The sequence below is a fragment of the Ips typographus genome, linkage group LG16 (assembly GCF_016097725.1).
Source record: "Ips typographus isolate SLU linkage group LG16, UJ_Ityp_2.0, whole genome shotgun sequence".
NCBI lineage: Eukaryota > Metazoa > Arthropoda > Insecta > Coleoptera > Curculionidae > Ips > Ips typographus.
The window spans coordinates 7,749,865-7,776,359 of record NC_138437.1 but is presented as its reverse complement, the minus strand read 5'-3'; the positions used below and the strand labels follow the sequence as shown (position 1 = coordinate 7,776,359).

Genomic DNA, 26,495 nt, shown 5'->3' with positions numbered 1-26,495 from the left:
ATCTTTCAATTTGTGAAAACTGGCCAAAAGACAATTTTTAAGCCTCTCAAGTTAATTTTCACCGTTTCAAAGTAAATTTACTGGTTTCTGACCATTTTTAAACCTAAAGTCTTTCAATTTGTCTGGAAACTATGAAAACTGACTACAAAGACTTGTTTTAAGCTTCTTAAGTAAATTTTCACTGCTTTCAAGACCATTTTTAAGTTAAGTTGGGTTGATTTTGGGTCTTTGAACGTAATAACTCAATTATCTCGTAAACGAAGCTTCAAATCAGAATTTTATAAGATAAGTACCTCTACCTATTTCTCAAATTGGACAAGTAAAGTAAAAAAAATGACATTTTTGAAAATTATTCAGTGACGTAAAGAATCAGGCAGAAAAATGAAATCCATCTTCCTGTATCTACGCTACTGGAGAATTTTGGCAAACGTCATTCATAATAAATATTAATTTTATAAGTGCTTGTTCCAAATTTATTTATTTATGACAAAAAACCGATTTTTTAAATTGAAATTTGAAGGACTGTATTTTTCTTAGGAAGCATTTTTCAGGAAAATGACATAATGCATTTCAACTTATTTTTTAATGGGCTATGGAATGGTGAATTAATGACATTTAAAACTGGACCACCCTGTACAATTTGACCCAGTTTAATGTTACACTCTGTATGATGAGTTCCAGATTTGTTCAGAGTATAATGGTTAGAGCAAAAGTTTATATTGTGTGGTATCAGTAATAACGCACACTCTGTATGATCTTATTATAACTTTTGCAATAACAATCATTCTGCATTTCGGTACGTTAACGTAGAGACACATATTATTAGTCTGTAAAATTTTTAGTTCATAAAAATGTCTCTGTGACTTTATTACAATAATCAAGATTGCTGAAGCTATTAAGGTTTAAGATCCTTCAAGATTTATAATTACATTTAGCAGAGATGAGCTGAGAATCTAAAACTAAATGAAAATGTTTTAATAAACTGCTATAAAGCCTATTAGGCAGTTTGAGAAAGTGTTTATATATTGACCTGCTTTTTACCCATTAAGTTTAAGAGATGTAATAATTTCCATCTCTGCATGAATTTGACTGAAGCATAGTCAAAAGCCTTATATACGTCGGTATTTTAATAATAACATGCGACAATGTGCTGTATATAATTTACAAGTGTTATGGACGTCTGTACATTTTTATACATCGGCACTAACGACTTTAGTAAACAGAACCATATACGCGAACAGTACATAAGGGTTTTGATTCTAAAATACTAAATTTTTCTTAGTTATACCAAACATGCTCGATTGATCATCTACGTCCTCTACAGACTACAACACTGGTTTGAGTCTTATGAATGCAGCAAACGCTCAAAACCGGTAATTATTTGATTCAAGCATTAAAAACGTTTTCAGTTATTATAAACAGTTATCCACCTATATGGTAGCAATATTAGTGGCAAGCCTCCATTTTACCTGATAGAATGGAGCCTTGTAGGGTTGCAAAAATAAATATTAGCTAATATTAGTCACATTTTCAGTAAATTTTGATGTACTTAAATTATTTTCAACTTAACTAAATTTCACACCTATCTATGAGAAAATGTATGTCACCCCTAAAATGCATATTTGGAAATACTATTCTATACTTTGTTTCTTTGAAAACCATAATTGAAGGTACTTAATATATTAAAATATTATTCTTAAGTAGGAAGTAAGTTTGAGACTTACCCAGTCCACCGTAGGTTTTGGGAGGAGTAACTTCACTCTCTTTCCCTAAACTTGACCTTGGTCGTAGAGTCGCTAATCCTGCTAGGCCATGAAGCTCACTGCTAAGCTCAGAAACGCTTTCTGACCTCGACATGTGCAGGGACTCGGTACTTAGAGTGTCAAACTTCATTACCTGATAAAAAAAATAATCAACCTCAAAAAAATCACTACTACAAAATGAAAATGTCTGTTAAGCCTTAAACTAACTACACATACCCCCTTTGTTTCCAAAGTCTGGTGCAGCAAAAAAAGTGAAAATATTTTACTAGTTCTAAAATGTGCTTGTAAAGTTTGCAGAGATAAATTCTGGCGTGTTTTGTATTATTAGGTGAAGGTGATCACAAGTATTACATAATGATAATGCAAAATATAATGTTGACCTACCTGAGAGAAGTTTGGAACACTAACAGTTTTCCTCATAAGTGGTTGTCCTTTGGCTTGTAACAGCTCTTTGACCGCTACACTTTGGCGTAGTCGGTCTAAGCTTAAAATACCTTCTACAGCACTCACACCTCTAGTGTATTTTTCTAGAAATATATAGAGCATAAGCTGGTTCAATTTCCAACTCTAACACACAAATTACCTATGTATGTTTCACCATCACAAAGTGACGTATTATTCTCTCCTGAAGCAGCAAGCTGAGCAAGACTTTCCCTATCTTCTAATTCTTCACTAGCTTTTGGTACGTTCGATACAACTAAATAAGTAACACCACAGGCAGTTATGAGATCTGTTCTCACTATTTTTTTCTTAATTCTTTCAGTTAGACTTTGTCTTTTGTATATGTTGATTGCTAACCGCTTCCTTAAAACTAAATCCATAGTAGCCGGGTAAGAAAGTCTCACTGTAACCCGCAGAATCATGTAAACTCGCTCATTGGCTGGAAATATATGCATATTAAATTTAGAGAGCATATAGATGTGCTAAAACTTACCTTCAGTGACTTTGTTTAGGTATTGGCTATCATGAATGGAAGAATCCCAACTTGCAACCGCACACACGTCTTTCTCCAGATGATGTAGAATTTTCAGTTCATAAAACTGTCTACCGTCCTCTTTGGGTAAAATTGAATTAATCCCAGTAACGGTGACTTCTTCTCCAGATGGATGTGTGGACATATCATCAGCTAAAGCAATGCCATTGGATTTAAATTTGGTTGGAACTATAACCTACAATACTTACCATTTAGATCCAAAAATAACACTGGAATATGGGGTTCCATTCCTTGAGGAGGACTCCACATTGCAGGAGCTCCAGGTATTCCAGTGCCAGGCTGGGGCACATACACAGCATTGGTTTCTTCAGTAAGATTGACTAGTTGCTCCATTAAACTTTTCTCCCTCTCCATATCTTCTTCAGTTTTATCAGATTTCTCTGACAGATTCTTAACCTGGGAGTGTAAGTACAGCTTCCTTTTCTGTAAGGCGTCATTCCACTTCTCTCTCAATATTGTCAGATCTTCTTCCTGGTAGGAATCCAAGGGTTTTTGTAAACGATTCCTCACCATAACACCACCAACTTCGATTTTCATTATTTGCTGGCAGATTATAGGCAAAGTACCAGAGTTTTGCACTGGCTTCACTCGCACTTGCAGCCGTCGTTGTTGACCTTGTCTTAATTGGTAAATTCCTCCAGTTAGCATATCGTTCTTCATCAAAACCTCGACACCAGCGTATTCTCCCAAATCGTTTAATTCTTGAATTTCAACCCAAAGCTCGATTTTTCTGGTCAATTCTGACCAACGATCCAACAATGACCTTGCAGTAGCTAATTGTTGTTCTACCTCCCAGCCTGGTTTGTATTTGGAAAATCCAGCACTTCTGTTTCCCCAAACTTCAATAGATAGAGCTCCCTCTGTTAGAAAGAATGCCATGACTTTTCATCACTACCACAATAAACAACATAAAACTTACCGGCACAATGTTCAATAAATTCTTCAGACAAAGTGACTGTAAAATCCCGACTATCATCAAACTTAGCTGTGGTAGAATGCTTCTGACTATTTTCGGCATTAATTCTTTGTGGCACCACAACCTCGTCGTGGTTCCAAAAAGTATAATGACAAAATACGTAATGTGCCAGTGACAATGGCAATCCAGTAGCCTGTTTAATATGAACTCGACAAGTCACTGTTGAACTAACTGGATCGTCGTCTTCGTGGCTGCATTCTGATGAATTATCCGAAGCTGCTTCGCATATTCGATCTTGAGGCAAATTTCCGGCAACTCTGCTTAGCTCCACCTATAAATTATTATTTTATCGAGTTGGTTCAAAAGGATCGACTAAAACACTAACCTGAAGTCGTCCAGCTACTTCACCCTGTTGGCTGATTATTGGAGTGTGATAATCCAAGGACACATCATGAAAGAGGGCTTCAAGAAATATGTTTGCCACCCCTATTAAATTGTGATTTTCTTGGGATTCAAAGAATGGATCAGGTAGCTCAACCTCCTGAAAACTTAAAGAGTGAATTACAGGTTTTAAGAATGTTACCTAATCATACATTAGTAGTGTAGTAGTCTTCACGAGACTGATGGTCTTCATAAAGCTCTCGCATGTCGATAATTTTATCTTCCAGCTTCTTCATGGTCCACACCTGACTAGAGTTGCCTCTCTTCACCAAAATAGCTGGTTCACTGACAAAAGCACCTTTCTAGAATGTACAAACATGTCTCAGTTATATTTTACTGCTAAGCTGAGTGAGCAACCCACTTTTCTATTAGGACTCAAATTTTCCGGAGGGATTTGCAAGGTGACACTAAATTTCGTTAGCCTTCCCATTTCCTCAGACAAAAAATTTGCTTCTTGGACTAAAGAGTTCGCCCTCAAAATGTCTTCTTTCAACTGACCAATACTCCTCCTGAACATTTCGTCTCGTTCATGCGCCCATTTTTCAACCCTCATTTGCGTAGTTGGTGTACACGGGGTGGTTTTTCCTAGGCCGATTCTCAAAGGGTCGTAAGAGTATGGAGCGTAAGGTGTTGAAGGGGACACCATGTTTCTTAATTGTTGGAACTGCCTTTCGTATTCGATTCTTTGTTTTTCCAAAGCCACTAAAGTTTATTAAACTCTTTATTAAAAAAATATTATTGCAAACTTGTTTTATGGTATTATGTACAGAGTGGTGTTTTTTATACTTTTGTAAATACTTCATTGATTAAGTACATTTTTAAATTACGTAATTTACACTCTGTATATGAAACTACTTTCCTTTTAAATAAATCTGTGAAAGATATTAAGGGAGTTATCTGTTTATATAGATTTTAACACCTGATATATTGACAGGACCGTTTTTGACAAACCCTGTATGTAATTAAACGTAATTAATACCTTGTTTATCTTCTTCGTGTTGCTTTTCTAATCGAGCTATAGCAGCTTGTATAGGGTCATTGCTGAGTTCATTAGTCATGAGTTCATCACGTGCAAAATTGTAATCGATATTTTGTGCTGGAGTTTGGGGTTCGGATGTAGCAGCTACAAAGGGAATAATATGCAAAGTTAATAAAGGAGCCGGGGAAAATACTGGCTGATAATTCGCAACTAGAACAATAGAGTAAACTAAGATGTACAAATAGTTACTGACCTATAGATCTAGGGCAATTTACTCGGAAGTAATGGTGATTTCCCCAGACAATTCGGTCGCCATGCCTAAGCATGGTCTTTTTATTGACTTGAGAACCGTTTACGCAAGATCTGGCATTGGCAAGAGGTTCCAGGAATAGGCCATTGTCTTCTATGGTTATGATGCAGTGTTCTTGTTGAATTCCCAATCCGGAAAGCTGGATGTCTGGTTCGAAATCGTCGGATCCTGAAGTCTTTTGTCCGACTACCGTACGTTTTTTCAAGTAGTACACTAGTAACTCATTTAAGTATGGATCAGCATTTAAATTGACCAAGTAGTACTTGTTCTTTTCCACTTTGATTCCAGAGTCTTGAATACTAATTCCCATTTTTTCTAGTGCCTGTTGACGTTCGTTTTGTATTCTTTCAGTTTTTACTAGTTTTTCTTCCCATGTTTGTGATACTTCTTTGTATAGTTTTTCACTTTCGCTTAGTTTCTGGTGGATGTCTACTCTTTGGATATCTCCAACTGGTGAACCCTAAAAAGAAATGCTTTGTATAAGAAGCCAGAAGTTGATTTTACTGAATCATTACATACCGTGGCATGTTTCAGCATTTCCTTCAAAGCCTCCACTTCAGCTCGTAATTCTCTAATAATTCTAGCATTAGGATCTTCATTGACCACAGCATGATTAACAATCCTCTTTGCTCTATCTGCGTATCTTAAGGTGGATAGAGTTTCTTCATAGTTATCAGCAGCTGGCGAAATTGTAGCAACCATCACAGTCTTACTGTTACCTCCCAGATTATCTTTAAGTAACCACGTTAACACTGAATCACGATATGGCACGAACTTATCCTTCTGTTTGCCAGAGGATTGATCTGCCAGTTTTGAGATGACTAGGCCTAAGGTAGTTAAGGATTTGTTGATGTTTGAGCCTTCTTTCAGTCTATCTCCCACTGCACCAGTTTTCACAGCTCTTTCTGACCCTGCCAGGTCTACCAATGACATTCGACTGACTTTTTCTCCACTCACTCCACTTTTCGTGTCCGTCAAGGTTTGTGTTAAAATTACGGTGAATACTGCATGAGATCGAGACGATTCGCTGTTCATGTTCGTTGCTGCTACTGTCCTTGATTTATTTCCTTCCGCCATTAAATTATCGATGTCCTAAAATATTTAGATTGGGTTATAACTAATAATAGTTGCGCTGGGAAATAGATCCAGCTTACAATATGCTATAAAATTAATATTTAAGTTAAAACAACTGATTTGGTAGTATTTAAACAAAGTGAACTCTACAAATTTGCTATGCCCGAAGATCAAATGTAGACACTTTAAATTATTCATATCATACACTCTTAACGCTGTTTAACTCATTCACTGAAAAGTCAGATTAATATTAGTCATAATGGAAAATTGTACCAGCATATACACCGCACAATAGCTCCTAAAATTATCATTTAAATAGAATTATTGAATTGGAATAGAGCGATATAGAGGTCTATAGAATAGGTTCTATTCATGAAAAAGCACAATTCATGTTTAATGGTGTAAAATAATTTTAGAGTTAGCAAATTTAGTTAAAAATAGTGACTATATGGTTGGGAAGAAATTTCAACAAAGTTTCAAGTTTTGTTATGTTTGTGACAATGATTATGCTGCACATTACTTTTTATTTTCTTTTCACAAACATTTTTTTTTAAATAATAAACTAACTGAGCTTTGAAGTAAACTTATACTTACTTGAAATGACGTAACAGCTAGTTGTGACAACCCATCAACATAAGGCCCTAAAACATTATGTTCTCGAACTTTAAGGGACTGTTTGTTAGTTTGGGGATCCAATAAGTCGTGTACCTAAAACCCCAAGTGCATTCTTCCCTACATTTGATTTATGGCCAGTTAACACTTACCCGTTCATTATAAATTTCCATGTAACTAACTTCGACTTTATAGCTCAACTCAAAGTTTTGCCTTTCCGCAATTAGGCCAAACAGAGTGTCACACAATCTGGGAATGATCCCTTTGTTGTCCTGGGAGCCCATCATTGTGTAAGATTTTCCAGAACCTGAAAATGATTTGAAAGTATTGTTTTGTTCTGTCTGCGCAATAAAAGCTTTCAACATAAAAGAACTCAAGATCAAAGCACTCGTTCTGCTTTATCTGCACAGCAATTTTGAATCACTAATAAGGTTTTCTGTTTGTCAAAGAGGAAGTCCCGTTCGATTGAAATGTATTCCTATTCAGGGATTGGAAACATTCAAAAGGAAATAATCCATCAAGGTCTTGTAACCAAGTGAATACTATAGGTACTAAACGTTAAGTTGAAATTTCCTCGTCGATCATTCAAGACCATAAAGGGGATAATAGGGTTGAAAATTGTCATATGTCAAGAGGATACTGACGCAGGATACATAATCTCAGTAGTATTCATAGGTCCTGTCTGTTTTTAGAAGATATTAATGTGTTGTGTTGAAACTAGAGGATGAAGCTAACTCTCCTGAATGAAATACACGATTCCATGTTCTCCACGTACAAGGGTTTAAAGTAATGGCTCAAAGCCAAACGTCTAATACAGTATTTATAATATAATATGTCTGGCACTCCAGGAATTTCTTTTAGTATGCCAGGACTGTAGACTTTGCAGTTTTGTGGAAACTACATAATTTGTAAAGACTTGTACGTGCCAAGTTGGCGCAACGTCTCTATATTTTACAGTTGCACGAAACCATTATAATACAGGAAATCCTTGTACGGCCATTTTTATTAAATTACATATACAGAAGTGGAACTTCGTATTTGCTTTACGCCCTAAAAGTCATCGTTGTGACTCAGCGGTTACGATTAAATCGGACACCATTCGTGACCATAACAGCCGGGAAATGTAGGTTAAAAACACTGAAAATCGTATTTCTTCAAACTTAGTAGGTATTGATCTTTACGATTTGTAAAGGGGAAATGGAACTTTCAGATTTTTAGGTTATTCTTGACATAAAGCTTTTGAAGAAGTGCCTATAGTGATACAATTATCTGCTGCTCATTTTTACCTAATTCATACATGTTTTGGTTTGATTTAGTAGTATGTTTTGACACATATTTCCATTGGGTAACAATTGCTCCAATCTAGAACACAGCATATTTGGACTGAACTATCCTATTGTTTGTTAGTAGGTCAAGTTCGCTTTGACTAAGCTATCACTACACGTAGTTTGTCTAATCATGAATACGTTGATGGTCGTTTTGACCTTCATAATTTTTGACTATGTCAGTGAAGATACACAAATCTTTATTAGGTACTAATTAAGTATTAACTTATAGTTCAATGAAGGTATTAAAAACGAGCCTAGCCCTATTTGCATAACCTAACCGAGAAGACTTATGTTAGACTTAATTCCGTTTAATGCGAAGTATATTGGCTTATCAATCGGCCGTAAAAAGATTTACATTCATAAAAGGAGACATGTAATACAAAACAAATCCTATTAATGGTGCAACGAACTTCTTTCAGTTTTACATTAATCTCTGAATTTATGAAATCTGAAAAATGGGGAATGCTGCGCCTACTAGGTTCTTGAATTGTGCACATCAGAACATATACAGGTGTGGTAAATCGAAAACCGTGTAACTGACAGACAAACGTAGATAATTGCATGCGCGGGACAAAGACAGAAAACGAAAAAAATATCAAGTAGGCCATATTTTTAGCGCGCTGTTGCCAAAATCCACCCCGTCGACAAAATTAATTTTTTCAACAGCGCGCTGAAAATATGGCCTACTTGATATTTTTTTCGTTTTCTGTCTTTGTCGCGCGCATGCAATTATCTACGTTTCTCTGTCAGTTACACGGTTTTCCTATGGTCGATTTTGGATTTACCACACCTGTATAGGCTAAAATCACCGGGAATTTATGTTGCTATTTCCGTTGCTCCTTTATCTTAATCAGGCATGATTACAGTGAAATATTGATAACGATATTTAACTTGTAATGCAAATAAACTTTGTTTTTGTGTCGATGAAATGTATCAAACTATGCGTCAATATACCTGGTAGAAAATTAATGATGCCACACTAAGACCCAGTTGTACAACAGTGGTTCAAGTCAGAAACATGACTTTGACAGCAATGCACTTCAGATGGCAAAGTTCAAGTACCAGACGCAGTTCAAATGAACTGTGCTTGTACAACCGGACCTCATATGATAATATGATTGAGTTTGGTTAGCGAGTAAAAATTTAACACAAAAATATCATTTTTACTTATGAGGTAACAAAATTGTCCTTAATAATGTGCATTTTTAGAAATAAATAAATTTATTCTGTTCATAACAAAATCCTAATTTTATTGACTTTTTAATATAGTGAGTGATATTTGGTTGCATCTAGCAGTGCGTGAAGGATGACTGAATTTCCTCTTTCATCACTTGCGCATCATATTAGCAAATTTCCAACCAACCATGGAACATTTCATGCATTTTCCATTAATTAAACCCGCTTCAGCCATTCAACACCTGTTATCCTTGCTACTAAACGCTCAATTTGCTAAGGCTTGCCCAACGATTAATAAACCTGTCCACAATACATTTCAAAGGATAGCGTTAAACGGTTCGTCTTCTATCAATCAAAATGGAAACTTTAATAAGTTTTCAAAATTTAGAAGCAAGGTGTATAAAAATCGCGGATCTCGAGGACAGTGGTTTCATAATTCGCGACATGTTGGAAAAACTACTCAGGCATGAAGCCTGGTTCGAAACCAGTTTGCATTGTTTTTAAATTCGTGCCTAATCGATAAATGTTTCTTCGCTAGACCATTTCACCCAGGCGCCTCAAATAAGCTATTTTGTACACTCAACATATGAATTTTAAGTCAAAACAACCCATGAAGTCGTTTACCTTCGTATTTTATCACCCTCGCAGTAAAAAAGCCAATATACTCTCTAATGGAATGTAAATATTAGACCAACTGAGTGAGAAAACTTCAATGTTTTCCCACGTCACGCAACATTTAGGAAAAACCTTTTTATACCACAATTTCACCATATCTTCTAGTCAGGCTCTTAACATAGTTTGCAAACTTAGATACACAGTTTACGTCCTAAAATGTTCTTCACTCGTCTAGATAACCGAATTTCAGCCACCAAACGTTCGAAATTCCAATCTATCCAAAGAGGGAAATTGGAAATTACACCCTAGGGTGTTATTTGATTTCGGTAGGGTCGGGAAACGCTTTTCCGTGGGATTAGGATTTGCATGCTTGAGTTCGATATTTTATTCTAAAAATCGATTTTTACCACACTAGTTGCGTGTTATGGGTTAGAACATCGCTTTCGAATCTTAATTACTTTTACATTACGCACAAAAACATTTTAATAGATGTGAAGCTATATTAGATAGTGGGCTTATCCCACAAATTCAAAAATCAGTTTTTATTTTTATCATCTCTTATATTATTAATTAACCATTTCGGTTATTAATCGCTTTCATTATTTATTTTCTGGTTGGTTAAATAACTATTTTTTTAAACTTTATGGTCAATTAATTCACCTATATTTGGTAAATTTTAGCATTTTTTTTACAAATACCTTCTCCATACCACAAGTAAGAAAATCATCATAGTAACACCCACTTTAATTTTTCTAAATATAGCACAACATCCGGTGTACTTCATGTTTTGATGCACAGGGTTATTTAAAGAAAACTTTTCAAGTTACTTACCCGTTTGTCCATAAGCAAAAATGCAAGCATTATAGCCTTCAAAAGCATTTTCTAGAATGTCTCTGCCTAGAGAATCAAAAACCACTTCCTGAGAGGCAAAGTTTTCTTTTTCAGGGTCGATGGAAGCGAAACAATGGTCGAAAGCAAAAGTCTTCAGTTGTTTTCTGAAATAAAACATTTTAGAAGTTATTAAAAGGAATTTAGGGAATACATCCATTATTTACGTTATTTTCAAGGGCAGAAAAAGCAACCCTCATATATAAATCAATTTTTTCCCGAAGAAATTAAATTTGAGCGAGCTTTTACCGAATAAATATTTATTTGTGGCAGCTACGCAATCAAGATAAAATAACAGAACTGAAATATTTTTTTTCTCCGGAAATTTAGGGTCTCCAAGGAGATTTTTTAAAATAACAATTTTGAATTGTTTTTTCCTTCACTGATTACCTAACACGTTAAGTCACACTTTTTCTTACTTAACATAATTAAAAGTAATTACTCGATAAAAAGAACAAGTGGCGGATGTTCTTCGCCGACATGCACAAATCCACTTTCTTTGGTGCAAATTAAAATCCGGATGTGAATAATAATTAAAGAAATGTTTAGGCTTTGCACGGCTCATTGATGGTGCTTTTTCTATAATTAACTGAAAATCTAGTTAGTATCAAAATAAGGTTTTAAAAGTTATTTATTAGCTTTGTAATATCCTAAATAAAGGTGACTTCATCCTAACTTCCACTGATAATTTATTACAATTACTAATGGTGAAGTGATTAGAAAGTTTGGATAATTTATTAGAGGAACATCAAATGAGTCATACTAATTCAAGTTTATTTTGAAATACCAGTGACAACCCCATTAATGTTATTTTATAAATGAACAATATTCTGATTTAAACTATATAATTAAATTGGACTAAACATTAGAAATCAATAAGGGTGAATATCCAGAATTGTCGTCAGGACGCTAATAATAAAATCAATCGATATAAAAAGGTTTCTTTGTTTAACTTTTTCAACTGTAGACAGGTTGTAATGATAGGGGATTCATCCACAACTTTAATGATTATTTCTCTTGTCTAAATTATTACGTAGTTAATAAATTTGTAAACAATCTAAATTTAAACAAATATTGCACTGTAGTTGTATGTGTTTTTATCATGTGACAGTTGCATAACAGACCTTGATTTTACGCTTTTTAGTCTATGTTGAAGCTAAAATACGACACGAATTCCTAAATCCTGTAATAAAAGTTAATTTCCCAAATTCTAGAGAAATTTGATCCGACAAACCATCAAGTTTAGTCTGGAACACAACTTTTAATGTAATTAACACGATTCTAGAGTTTCATGTTACACAAATCGTTCGGGTAATAGCATTTCCCTTAATTCACATTAGGATCATTTAGAGTGGAAATGAGCCTAATTTCCCAAAATTGAGGGCACCATCCCTAGAATGTTAATTAGTATTTTTAAATCAGTTTTTACGACTAAGTCAAAGAGTAACGCTTTGAATATTCAACACTATTATGGATTGTTCGCAGAGGTAATACTGAAACGTTCAGCTTATAAATCAACTTGCCATAAAATGTAATTGAAGTGCATGGAAACTGTTGAGCCGCAGGCTCTATATTGTTAATCCAAGAGCAATAACAAATTTACTTAAGTGGAATTCTGTTATTAAAGTGTCAAAGTTTGAGGGATTGACTTTCTTCAATATCAACGGTTATAAAAATTCATCATGTTGGTAGAAAAATTATCATTAACACCGTTTACTATAAAGCACAAAAGGTTCCCAGTTTCATTTAGTTGCAAATGACGTTCTAAAATTCCTGGAGAACTTCTGCTTATTGCTCACATGTTTCTTGAGAGATATTTTTCTCAAATTCTATTATAAAACCGTCAATTTCACCAATACTGGAAGACCCGTCTCCGCAATATCGACATGAATATATTAGAAGGGACGTGCTGGGAATTCTTTATTATTGGCATAATAAGTAAAGTGTTGGAAACGTTTTTTAGGAGGCGAATCATAATGAAAGCTGTCAGCTTTCCCGACGATGGACCATTAACTCCAAACCCGGTAATTGATTAAATACTTTTTTGGGTTACAATATTAATTTTAAAATTTCAGGAGCTGGCCCAGGAAAGACAAGGGAAAGTTCAAAACTCTAACATTTCCCTTCACCCTGTATATTTAGTAGGGTAACTAGTGGATACAGTTTGAAATATTGTCGGTTTGGTTCATAAAAACACACAGTATAAGTGTAGTATAGAGGTCGGCAATTCTTGTGCTTCACTGTGTATATTTGACAGTAGAGCTCGAGTATTGACCGACTTCTACTACACAGCATTCTTCAATTGGATTTTGTATGATTGTAAGTGTACATTTTTAGCAAATTCTATTATAAAACCGTCCATACCATATACCATATTAGAAGGAACGTGCTGGGAATTCTTTATTATTCGTGTTAAAAACGTTTTTTAGGAGGCGAATCATAATGAAAGCTTGTCAGCTTTCCCGATCCATTAATGAAAATAAGCTCCGCACAGGGCTTTTTATTTTTAGGCCCATTTTCCTTAAAGCTAATTTGATTTTTTTTTTGCTTCTGTAATTACCTAGCTAATTTCGTGCTCGCAAAAAAATAAAAGACATTAATTCTTAAAGTTCTGGACTAGTTGGAGACTTGGTAAGTCCCTAGGGTTTTGATCCTGTTTACAAAACCGAAGTCCTTATTTTCTTGACAGACCCTTTTATCCCAAAAATCAATTTCACTGGCGATTGGAGCTTTCCGAGATTACTTTTTGTAGACACTTGAAAACAGTAGCAAAAAAGATATTACGTCTTTGATAGAGTTCTAGTGCAGTTTTTCTGCTAGTTATTAAATTTTCAGTGACACTTAAGTCCAATTATGTCATCAAGCTAGTCAAGTTTCTATTCAGATTCTCTGCTTTACAACATGTCTTATTAAATGTCTAGTAGGGAAACAGTATCCGTGTAAAGCTATTTCAATGCTTCGTGTAATTTTGTCAGACAATTTAATTAAATTCTCCAGGATAAGCAGGTTCAAGAGGGAAACACTAATCAAAGCTGTCGCTTGCATTTGACGTAAATTCTGTTCTGTAAGCATTTTTTATATTTGAAAATATCTAATTTTACACATTTACATTCCCTCTACGTCAATACCCTAAAGGTAAGCTGTAGATTTAACTGCCTCTGTCATATTGACTGACGATATATCTACGTCGGAACTCTCTCAATAAACCGCAGTAAAGGGAAAATTGCGGAAGTTTCAACTCCGTTTCTGTGTTAGCATTGTGCAAAGTTAACTTCCGCTTTTGCGGCATTCCTGTTTAAAAATCAAACTTTACATTACACTGCAATTCATCTGCTGGACTTACAGGCAGCAGTAATATTGGATATGATACTTATCATTGTCGCCTGGGAGCCAGTAAAGGTTTTGCATATCTACAGATTGATCCAAAATTTCCATTAATGTATCCTTTTAAAATTTAGTACAGGTGTGTGTGTTAAATGTGACACTACTGAGTTGAGCTGGTTTCTGGGGGCTGAAAACAGTGAACTTAATATTTGATAGTTCGCTGTTGTCAGTCTTCTGAAATTACAACTTTAAAACACTTGATGGCAAATAAACACCCGATATATTAAGCGCGTCCTGGTGCTCGGCAATATCCGGGCCAAACTGTGTTTTTGATAGTATGGCACACATATTGTCCGAGTATTATACGTGCTATATCTACAGGTTTAGTTACTTAATGAGTAAGATGTCCAACATCGCAAAAAGCAGTTCATTTTTGGTGTATACAGGACTCTTTTTGCTATATTAAGTGCTTGAGATCTTGTATATACCAGAAATGTTGTATGCACATTCATCGTCAGTACCTGGGACCCCAATGAAGATATTCCTTATGGGTTTTCATTAGTCTGAAAAAATAATAGTTAAATGATTAATTAATTTAACCAGATTCGTTTCAATTGGCTGTGTATTTAATGGTCTTTGGTACTTATCTGGTAAAATTGGTTATTCACAAAAATGGCATATGTAATAGATTTACTATTATTATTAGTATTTTTTAACGGTTTGTATTGTAATACTACGGTTGTGAAACAAATTCAGTTAAGATGTACACAGGAAAATTTAAAGCTTTAAATACTTTTTTCCTTGCATACATCAAAATGACTTTGTTCGTCTTTAGACTTTTACGTTGTAGGTAATTAGATAAAGTTTGTATAAGAATGATTAGTTTAGCCAGATTGATTCCAAGTGGCTATTTATTTAATGGTCTTTGGACTCGATCTGGTCTACCTGGTCATTTACAGAACTTCTATTGGGTGTTTTATCAATTTTACTCTACAATTTATCCAGTTTATTAAAGCTTTTTTTTACAGGATTTTAATGCAAATTTATTTGCGACTTATACAAGAAATTTGAAGCTATGTTATGTGCCTCATTTCTTGGATACGTTCGAAATGAGCTTGTACATTGTCACCTTTTGAACCAGAACAAACATGCAACATGGTTTATGCAGGAGATCTTAAACTATAAAAGTGCTTGATTTCTTGTGTATGCCAAAAAGATATTTTTGTACATTTTCTTCACCATGTGGAGTCACCATCCTTCAGATTTATCAGATTAGTTTTGGATGGCTATGTATTTGATTGTCAGTTTTTTATATTACACATTTAACATTTGGCAAAAAGTTAAAATGTTTTTAGGATTTTTCAGATCTAATCATTAATCAGAATTGCAGGTCTCAGACTCCATGCTCTACAGAGAGAAAAAATCTACCAGTGCAGAAGATCAAAAAAGGTGATAAAATTATGAACATGTTTACTATACATAAATTTAATAATTTTTTTGCTGTTTTTTTTCAGTACCAAAACGACTTAAACTTTGATGATTCTGCACTCTGTTGGCGCAGTATTGTGATCGTAAGTACAATCATTTTTTTGCAATGTTTCTACTTTCAGAATATCTAAAAGACTTCATGGATTCGGCCCTAAGGATGAAAAACAATGCGAATTCATTTATGGTGTATATAAGGTACAATCAAAGCTATATTAAATGCTCGGTACTGAATATGCACCAATAATGTCTTTGCACATCATCAGTAAATAATATATATTTGGTTTATGTTTAAAAACATATTTGTTCGGTAAAGATAGTTACTTTTTCATTTTCTATAGCCATTCATAGAACTTAGCGGACTTATTTTATGGAGAAAAACCGAGCGAATTCATTTACCTTGTATACGTGGGGAATCAAGCTATATTAAGTGCTTGATCACATGTATCCAAGAAAAATGTCTTTGCACATATTCAGTAAATGGTATCTATTCAGCTTATATGTAATTGGATAGTTTTAGCTGTTAGGCGATTAGAACTGTGTGTAGGTATTAAAAAATACTTCGTCCAGTTTGGAAAGATTCTACTTTCAGGACCAAGTTTGGAGGCTGAGGAAAACAGAGTAGATTCATTTATCTTGTATACGTGGGGAATCAAGCTATATTAAGTGCTTGACCCCATATATACAAGAAAAATGTTTTTGCACAACTTCACTATTTCGGACCCCTAAATTGGATTTAATATAAGAATTGTTAATTTAATCGCATTCGTCCCAGAAGACCAAATATTTGATGGTCTCTGGAACTAATCCAATAATATTAGTCATTTATTGAACTAAATATGATACAACCTTTGTTTTAATAAGACTTACATTGCGTTGTTTTTGAAATATATTCCTGTTTAATATTTATTTTTATTATCATCATATGTTTAAGATGGGCTAATTTTACCAGATAGGGTCCATCTGACTGTGTATTTGATAGCAGCAGTTGGAACCGATCTGCTGAAATTGATCGTGCATCAACCTTCAATTAAATGGAATATGGAAACTTCAAACCCGGTAATTGATTAAATTCTTTTTTTGGTCACAATATTAATTTTAAAATTTCAGGAGCTGACTCAGCAAAGACAAGGAAAAGGTTCAAAAGGATAGTTTAACCGATGATTTGGGCAACTAGTGAACACAGTGTGAAATATTGCTGGTTTGGTTCATGAAAACACACAGTATAAGTGTAGTATAGAGGTCGGCAATTCTTGTGCTAAACTGTGTATATTTGTCAGTAGAGCACGAGTATTGTCCGACTTCTACTACACAGTATTCTTCAATTAGATTTGGTATGAATGTAAGTGTACATGGTAGGTAAATAGAATGGAGTTCACCGGATTTGTAATGCTTTTTATCATTTTTACTGTTAAATTCGATGCGGGGTTAGTTTTACTGGGTTAGTGTAACTCTACTGTGAATATGATGGTAGGTAACATTAATCTGGTAGAATTAATCACTGATCAAACTTCAGCTTTTTTTTAATTGTTGTATTACTGTGGTAAGCTAAGAATAATAATGTTAACATAATTTATTCAATAGGACCTAGTCAGAGAGAACATTAAGCAAACTCTGAGAATAAGAAACTTCAGCTTTTGGTCCACTTTCTCAAACCAAAAAGCAGGTAAATAAAAAATAGTAATTATAAATATATAAAATAATACTAGTTCACTATTACAGGGCACAAAATGAGAGACTCATTTACGGTATATACATGAACCTTAAAGCTATGTTGAGGATTTGAGATTCCTGCATATGCCGTAAATGGTTTTCACATCTGCAGTATTCAGGATCATCAAAGAACAGACCAGACCTAAAATATTTTGATTCTATGTAATAAAACGATGGTATTCGACTAAAAAACTTGATGATCCGAGCCTTGGCAGATTGGGGAGAAGACTAGGTAAATGTTATTCCCAATTCTACGACTGTAAGTAATGTCTATTTTCCGTCCCTTCAACAAAAATATGTAATAATAGAAAACCTTATACCTGTTTTTTTTAGAATGGTGGAAAATAAATGAAACAGTAACTCATCTGAGCTATATCCACTCGAGCATCCTGTACATATCTCAGATGGTTTGTAGTGTAGATGACTAGGGCAAATTTATTGTTAGAATATTGCAAATGTCGGACAGCTTTAACTTCATCTTCAAGCAAAGTGTTTGGGAGAGGGATTAATTTTACTAGATAAGTCCGCCATTTTACTGTGTATCTGGAGTAAGGTGGACCGATCTGGTATAATTCGTCCTTTATTCAAATTCACCTACAATGAGATTTCAGCCCAAAAAAATAGGTAAATAAAACATAAATACTACAAAACAAATCTCTAACCACAATTTTTTCTACGACTCTAGAAAGAAGAACGAGCAACCCAGCAACCCATTTGTGGTAGATACAGGAAGCTCAGAGCGATATTGACTGCTTGAGCTTCCTGCATATGCCATAAATTGATTGCCTATCTTCATTACTTCTAGAATCACAAAATTGGAAAAATTCAAGGATGACATAGATATTATATCCTTTATAATTGGTGCCCGATTGAACTCATCCGAGCCTAGTCAAATTGGGGGTTGACTAGGTAAATTTTATTCTCTACTATACAGTTGAGAATAGTGTGAAATTCGGACTTAATGATGTCTTTCTTCCCCCCAACCAAAAAAGGTAAGAAACCCAAAATAATTACAGATTAACCTTTACCCCTACGATAATTTTATAGGACTGAAAATCAAGATGGTGAGAAGGTCATAGCAATCCATTTGTGGCAACATCAGGACGCTCAGAGATAAATAAATTCTTTGAGCTGCCTGCATATGCCATGAATTGTTTGTAAATCTTCGTTATTCAGAACCCCATCAGCAAGTATATTCTATGGATAACTTTTTTGGGTACGAGTTTCAGTAAGGAAAATTATTGACAACAGAGATCAATTTCACTGGAGTGGTGTGCCCCTGAACTGTGTATTTGAAGTCAGGCACAGCAGTCCGGTAGAATTGGTCCTCTATCGAACTTCGAGCCTAGTCAAGGTGGTGATTGAGTAGGTACAATTTATTCTTATCTGTACAGTTAAGAATAGTGTAAAATTCGGACTTCGGAATAGTTAATGATGAAATTTTTAACCTTTTTGTAACCTTATAGGACTAGACATGCTGATGACGGAAGGGATGAGCAACCCAGCAATCCATTTGTGGTAAATACAGGAAGCTCAGAGCTATATTGACTGCTTGAGCTTCCTGCATATGCCATAAATTGATTGCCAATCTTCATTACTTCTAGAATCGCAAAATTGGAAAAATTCAAGGATGTCATCGATATTATATCCTTTTTGAGTATGAATTTCTATTTAGGAGAGTAAAAGATATCAGTTTTACTGTAGTGGTGTGCCATTTTGCTGTGCATTTGAGATAAGGTATAATTGGTGCCCGATTGAACTCATCCGAGCCTAGTCAAATTGGGGGTTGACTAGGTAAATTTTATTCTCAACTCAGTTGAGAATAGTGTGAAATTCGGACTTCTAGTGGTGTCTTCCGTCCCCCAACAATTATACAGTAAGTAAACTGAAATAGTTAATGATGAAATCTTTAACCTTTTTGTAAACTTATAGGACTAGAGATGCTGATGACGGGAGGGATGAGCAACCCAGCAATCCATTTGTGGTAAATACAAGAAGCTCAGAGCTATATTGACTGCTTGAGCTTCCTGCATATGCCATAAATTGACTGCTAATCTTCGTTATTCAACCACCACAAGGTAATTAAAGACAACCCTTTAACCTTCTAATAATTTTTATAGGACCAGAAATCAAGATGGTGAGAAGGACGTAGCAATCCATTTGTGGCAACATCAGGACGCTCAGAGATAAATTAATTCTTTGAGCTGCCTGTATATGCCATGAATTGTTTGTGAATCTTCGGTATTCAGAACCCCATCAACAAGTATAACCTTTTTGAGTACGAGTTTCAGTCTAGAAAATCATTGGCAACAGAGATCAATTTCACTGGAGTGGTGTGCCACTGAACTGTGTATTTGAGGTCAGGCACAGCAGTCCGGTAGAATTGATCCTCTATCGAACTTCAAGCCTGTTGGGAGTTGACTAGGTCAATTTTATTCTTATCTGTACAGTTAAGAATAGTATGAAATTCAAATCTTTAACCTTTTTGTAACTCTATAGAACTAGAAATGCAGATGACGGAAAGGATGAGCAAACCAGCAATCCATTTCTGGTAAATACAGGAAGCTCAGAGCGATATTGAATGCTTGACCTTCCTGCATATGCCATAAATTGGTTGCCAATCTTCATTACTTCTAGAATCACAAAATTGGAAAACTTCAACGATGTTATCGATATTGTATCCTTTTTGAGTATGAGCTTCTATTTAAAACAGTAAAAGAGATAAATTTTACTGTGGATTTGAGGTAATGTATAATTGGTAGTCGATCAAACTGATCTGAGTCTAGTCAAATTGGGGGTTACTTAGATAAATGTGATTAAATAGTGTGAAATTCGGACTTGATGATCCTCCCCCGAAACAAAAAAGGTAAAAAACCAGAAATAATTAAGACTTAACTTTTTACCTTCTGATAATTTTTGTAGGACTAAATAATAAAGCAACCCAGCAATCCATTTGTGGTAAATACAGGAAGCTCAAAGCTATATTGACTGCTTGAGCTTCCTGCATATGCCATAAATTCTTTGCTAATCTTCATTATTCAACCATTAAAGGCAATTTCTTCGTCGGAGTCATATTATTGCTCTTGTCTAGGAATTTAGGTAAGTTTAGATAGATTGTATTGTTAAACTCTTTCTAAATTTCTTTCAATTTTTTCTCCTCCAAAACAAATATTCTATAGACATCTAACTCTATGTGCACGAGTTTTTGAAGCCCCCAATCTACCCTCTGTATTTGATAGTGTAGAGTGGCGGTCTCTAAGAACTCGGCATTCAAAATCATCCCATTCTTGACAATGCTGGTGCTTAATTGTGATATTTATTAGTAAACCGTCAGCATTGTTCCGAATTCTGAACACACACTAATACAATTATAAGAGCCCCTTAAAGTTTATGGTGTTTTGTAATGAAAACTATTTATTTTATTCTCTTGAGGATCAAATCAACCAGAGGCGTCCCCCTAAAGACAACTGAACTGATCTGTGAAGTTTGGGCCTCTAGAGATGTATCTCCAAAATAAAAACAGGTAAATTAAAAGTTGTAAAATAACGAAAGTGTAAGAGAAAATTTGATAATTAAATCTACTGACAAAAATTAATTACTATTCCTCTAAACTAAATTATTTTAAACGTTCGGTTTTAAATCACTTAGCAGCATAAACTGTATATTTAATAGTTTATCTGCCTTGTGGTTCAAAAACTGCCGTTGACATCATCTATGGGGGAAAATAAAGGTAAGCAGGTCAGTTAATCTTAAAAACGTCAATAAAGGTACTTACATTTACCAAAGTGTGACTATGTATAATTTTTTAATACTAAACTTTGATCTTTGATTATTTTCACAAATGTAACAACAAAAACAAACAATATAGATGCATTACTAAATTAGTTCGTATTTCTCGCAGATAGACGTATTCTCAAGAGGAGGAGAATGTCATTGAGTTCAGGAGTGAATGGTAAAGAGGTTATAATAAGACACAATATTTGGATTAATTAAGTTTTCTTTATTACAGGGTGAACCGCAATTTATGATCAGGAATGCCAAAAAATAATTGTAATCAAATTTCTAGATATGTTATGTTTTAGTTCCCAAGAACTTGTCTGCTAAATTTGATAGTTTTGATAGAATGTTCTCATATTACAGATTTTTTGTTCCAAATTCCTAGACACAAAACAATAATGTATACAAAAATGTTTAGAAATATACCAATTTCAATTATTAATTTTAATACATCAACCCTCAATCACACATTTACTCCACTCTGGACATATCCACAAAAGAGCCTGAAACCTTATTAAGAAAATTAGTTTAAGTTTCCCAATTTAGCATAAAGCAGAGCGGCAAAGTTTTAATTAATCATACTGGAAAATAGCTCCCAGTTTCAGCTTTACTTTTAAAACGGCTGTGGAAACATTCAAAATGTAATTCCATTCAGAAAGTGAAGGGGGTCGAAATCCAATTATTTCGCAAACTGACGCCTGTATTAGGCTGAACAAGTTATAAAATCAGCATTTGACTATTTCGTTGTTGATTATATTGAAAGGGCAAAAATTAGAGTGCTGCAACAGCTCAGCTTGGACAAAGTGGTGAAGTTCATTCTAACCTACATTGTGCAGAACCCTGTGTATTTTATTTGCAATTTAAACTGTTTTATTGTAGTTGTTTAATCCATTTTTTATTAAATTAATAAAAAAAGCAGCGACTTTGCAACACCTAGAGTGGTCACATGTATTGCAACTTATGATTTCTCAAGTAAAACTAAAATTATTAATAAACTTACCTCTCTACTTTGTCAAGTGTTGTGGGTTGATGAAGAATGGTTTGGTGCTGGTCCATTTCCACTACACATTGCGTACCCATTTCCAATTCTGTAAAAAAATATTAAAAGTAAAGACAAATCCTGCCAAGTTGTAACAGTCATTAGCCAGTCCCTTGCATATAAAGTACTTAATCAAATTTCCACTCATTGTAGCCAGTTCTGGAAAATGTTAATAACAGAACGGGCAACGTTATAGTTATTTAACCAAGGAGTTGGTTACAACATTTTTCCGTCGACTATATTCTTTAATAAACGTTTATTATCCTAAAAAGTTTGTAAAAAACTAATCACATAAAACTAATAATTCTCAGTTGTATACACAAACACAACACGGCAAATCGAAATCATAGGCACCCTTGACAATGACAGTGACAGTTCTGTCAGTAATGGTGGATGTCAACTAAACAATGTGCTTCTATTTCTCTCTATTTAATACAAATAAAGAAGGATGGAACTATACTACCAGGTTGCCTATGATAAAATCCTGCCTTAATGGGACTTCAAGGCTGTTAATATAGGTATAGTCCAGGGAAAAACTATTAATTTCGCTGTGGCTCCGCAACGGAGTCTGGCCCACAAAATATGTTTTATCCTTGAGCGATCTGAGTAAAAGTTGAAAAGCCCTTATTCCCAAGGGTGTCGTCTGTTGTATCTTCCGTAAGGGAATAGCACGTTGTTACGACAAAAATCGCTTTGTTTTCAGTATATTTGTTTATTATTTCTCCAGAAAATTCAGTTATTTCCAGGCTTTTTATCTTCTCTTATCCGGAAAAATGCAGGGTTGCATTTTAATCAAATCGACTGTACAAACAACTTTAATTAATTAAATCTCAGTGATTTATTATTGCAGGCAGCAAAGACATCTACGTCTGCTTTGCTTTAAGTGTATTGCATAGTAATTTAGTGATGTAAATAGATAAACGTGGTTAACATATGACCATGTGAATTTTAATGTTACAAACGTAATTTATTTACGTATTTTATTCATTGTGTTTGGTTTAAATTCGGTTAATCCAGTGAAAAAAAAAAGTTTTACTCCAAATATAGTTTATAGTCTGGATATGTTTCCAATAAATTTAGTAGTCTCGTCATTCCTTTTTTCCGTTTATAGTTAAAGTTCTGAGAGTAAAACTATAAAAAAAAACAATATTTGAGACTATATTAATTATATATTTAAACTTTAGTTGCACGTCATAACACACGTGATTATAGTGCCAACCGAACTTACTGGATAATAACATTGAATAGATAAGAAAATTTAAATTACGCGCCTTAAAATATGTTGGCAATAGTGCGCAATAGTTGTCGTCTGTTTTCCGATTTCCTTGCTCCCGAGCTATTCCGATCACCGATTATCTCACCCGATCTTTCTCGAAGTGTCAAAGTTTGACGTAAATATCAGCGTTTTCAAAATTTGTTGTGACTTGTGATCCTATTTTACGTTCTTGTGGTTATTAAACGGTTCATTTGTGGACAAAAAACATTCCAACAACCTGCCACGTCTGTTATGCCAAAACCGTCGAATATTTGCTCCAAACTATTTTATTCTATTAAATTTTTGTGTGAAGCTTACGTCTATAGTTTGATCTGAAAATGTGTCTGCAGTACTACAAGCTAAGTATTACCATTTATTAGCATGAGTATAAAAAAACATTGAATTGTTAAGCCTCTACCTGAAAATCTACGCAAATAAACATATATCTTCATTATTACTCAAAGTTTCTACACAAATGCCGAGTAAAACTCATCAGATCTCAAAACCCTCAACTCAGGGTCTCCTAAACACGCTTAAACTAAGCTTCCCTCACTCTAAATACCCCAAAAGTTTAATTAAAACCACTCAGACCTTTCTGCAAATGCAATTCAAAATGTAAACAAACACGGTCTGTCATTAGATGTCACATTTGAAAGTAAAATCAGATTCTTCAATTTCGGTTCGATTTTTATAACATTGACAACGCCGCCCATTTTCACTTTGATGACGTGCAACTAAAGTTATAATAATCAGGGTATATGTGCTGTCTTCAACACCAAGGAATCCAATAATACGAAGTATCAACAATTGTCTTTGTGTACTGCTCCTAGAAAATTGGAAATCCGATTTCCATCAACATGAGTGTGACACTTCTATTCATTCATATTCCATTAAATTAACACAATAGTCACACTCCCCTTGTTAAGTGGGTTGGTTTATAAATATTTTAAATACTTCACAAGTTTAATGTCATACAGTTGATGAGTTATTGCAGACGGGTTGGTGCTTTTCACTGGGCTGGTGCCAAATTCATGTACAGGTTATTGACCCATTTTTAAGACCTACTATTTTGTTGTTATTGTTAATGGACGTATTATTTATCAACAATATGATTTTCTCTTAAAGGTCTTTATTTAAGTGGCAATTATTGTCGACTATAAAACAGCAATAACCGGTGCTTTGTAATGGGTGTAGAAACTCGTAAATTTCAGTTGTATATTCTTAAAACACACCGTGACGTATTTCTTTTAGCACACTTTCATTATAAAAGTCCCAAATTTAGTGTTGCGTGACTCAGATCTCTTGGTCTTTCCAAGTTCAGGCGTTATGTGCAAATGGCTAAGTTGAGAAATAGTATGAAATTGTACCAAAGGTATGATTTTCAAGAATTGATTATTATTAAGGAATAAAACCACTGGTTATGGTTATCTTTAGACCTTGTAACTTTTCTCTCCTGATTAATCTAAAAACATAATTATATCGATTTGTTTGATAAGCTTGGTAATTTTGGAGAAATGATTTTATCTCTACCCAATGGATGATTACCTTCATTTATAATATATTTTCATAGTTCCTAGTGCTGAGTGTGTTTTAATGATTTTTTTACACTACCACAAAATTGAAGATTTTATTGCAACCTTTCCCGAAAATCACCTGTATTTTCTTCTTAGTTATCTTTGTCAGTCCATTTTGATGTGTTGTTTATTGTAATGTCCTCTCTCTTGTTGGTTGAGTGAAATTTCTGCAACACTCCTACACCATTATTTCACAGTTTTGTCAGCACATTCATTATTAGTACCACGTGTTTTCGTTTCGTTAATGCAGAAAGTGAAAGGGTCATCAGGTACAGCTGAGTATGATAATTTTCAAAGAACCTCCCAGTTAAATCTGCTAATTAATTCACATAATAACCTATTTTAACAGGGTTCCTTTTTGTTCACAATAATGAATTAACATTAGAATTTGTTTATTAGGCCCTCACCTAAACAGTTTCTTTGTTATGGTTGCAGCTGTTTTGCTGGTCATTATTATTTTTAACAACTATTAGCACATTGATTTTACATTCAGGTGGTTCTAATGGTTATTAGTAATCAACCAGAATATCAATGCCACTGAAAAAAGTGGATTAACAGTCACGCTGTACTATTTTCAGTGTTTTCTAGACTGACAGTAGCTACATGATATTTACTCTGTGGGGGAGATGTTAGGAACACAATGATTTTTCGCAATTTTATGTACTGGATGGTAACTTACCTCGTCGGTTAAAAGGACGGAGCCTTACGGCGACTTTTATTTTGTCTGTAGACATGTTTCTTGATTTTTTTGTATCAAATCAAGTAATGAAACTCGCCGTGTTTACACAATTATAACACTCCTTTTTTATATGTGGCTATGTTATTATCCATTTTCGAACATAGTAAGTCACAAGATAACACTTATCACAACACGTAAACCGACTACTTTCGCCATATTCGAGAGAACACAGTATTGGACATTGCGCCGTACGAACACGATTTATTCAATGGACTGCGCAAATTTTACCTTGTGTCGTGATGTATTTTCATTTTTACCATGACGTTTTGGAGATGGAAGGGGAAACCTCCAAACCATCCCTACTCCTCAAATTTTAGGACCATTTTACATTCAGGGTCCATCTTATGGCAGTATACACAATCAAACCAAATCTATTTCAGTGTTTGCTACCATTGCCAGATCAATAATTATTTGTATTGACAGTTTATCTCTAGTGTACTACATTACCGTCTAGTGACAAGCGGTTGTTACTACATGGGACAAAATTACAGTG

At 34.4% G+C, this 26,495-nt stretch overlaps 1 protein-coding gene and 1 long non-coding RNA gene across 2 annotated transcripts in view; one reads left to right on the top strand and one right to left on the bottom strand.

Moving 5' to 3' along the window:
• Khc-73 (Kinesin heavy chain 73) overlaps positions 1-26,339 on the bottom strand; it is a 31,744-nt gene extending 5,405 nt beyond the window's left edge. Inside the window, exons 1-18 of the mRNA XM_081993648.1 lie at positions 25,943-26,339; positions 22,396-22,483; positions 11,040-11,203; positions 7,242-7,396; positions 7,072-7,185; positions 5,923-6,495; positions 5,347-5,863; positions 5,094-5,237; positions 4,476-4,816; positions 4,267-4,416; positions 4,059-4,214; positions 3,677-4,004; positions 2,946-3,617; positions 2,698-2,889; positions 2,347-2,643; positions 2,148-2,290; positions 1,980-1,997; positions 1,725-1,896 (exon numbers count right to left, since the gene is read on the bottom strand). Of these exons, the coding sequence (XP_081849774.1) occupies positions 1,725-1,896; positions 1,980-1,997; positions 2,148-2,290; positions 2,347-2,643; positions 2,698-2,889; positions 2,946-3,617; positions 3,677-4,004; positions 4,059-4,214; positions 4,267-4,416; positions 4,476-4,816; positions 5,094-5,237; positions 5,347-5,863; positions 5,923-6,495; positions 7,072-7,185; positions 7,242-7,396; positions 11,040-11,203; positions 22,396-22,483; positions 25,943-25,997 (4,279 nt within the window). The 5' untranslated portion in view covers positions 25,998-26,339. The remainder of the gene's footprint in view (positions 1-1,724; positions 1,897-1,979; positions 1,998-2,147; positions 2,291-2,346; positions 2,644-2,697; positions 2,890-2,945; positions 3,618-3,676; positions 4,005-4,058; positions 4,215-4,266; positions 4,417-4,475; positions 4,817-5,093; positions 5,238-5,346; positions 5,864-5,922; positions 6,496-7,071; positions 7,186-7,241; positions 7,397-11,039; positions 11,204-22,395; positions 22,484-25,942) is intronic.
• LOC145738711 (uncharacterized) lies at positions 20,906-21,828 on the top strand. The gene is made up of 3 exons (XR_014180839.1): positions 20,906-21,141; positions 21,520-21,570; positions 21,628-21,828. It is a non-coding gene; the product is annotated as an uncharacterized LOC145738711 (long non-coding RNA).
• Positions 26,340-26,495: the final 156 nt, after the last annotated feature.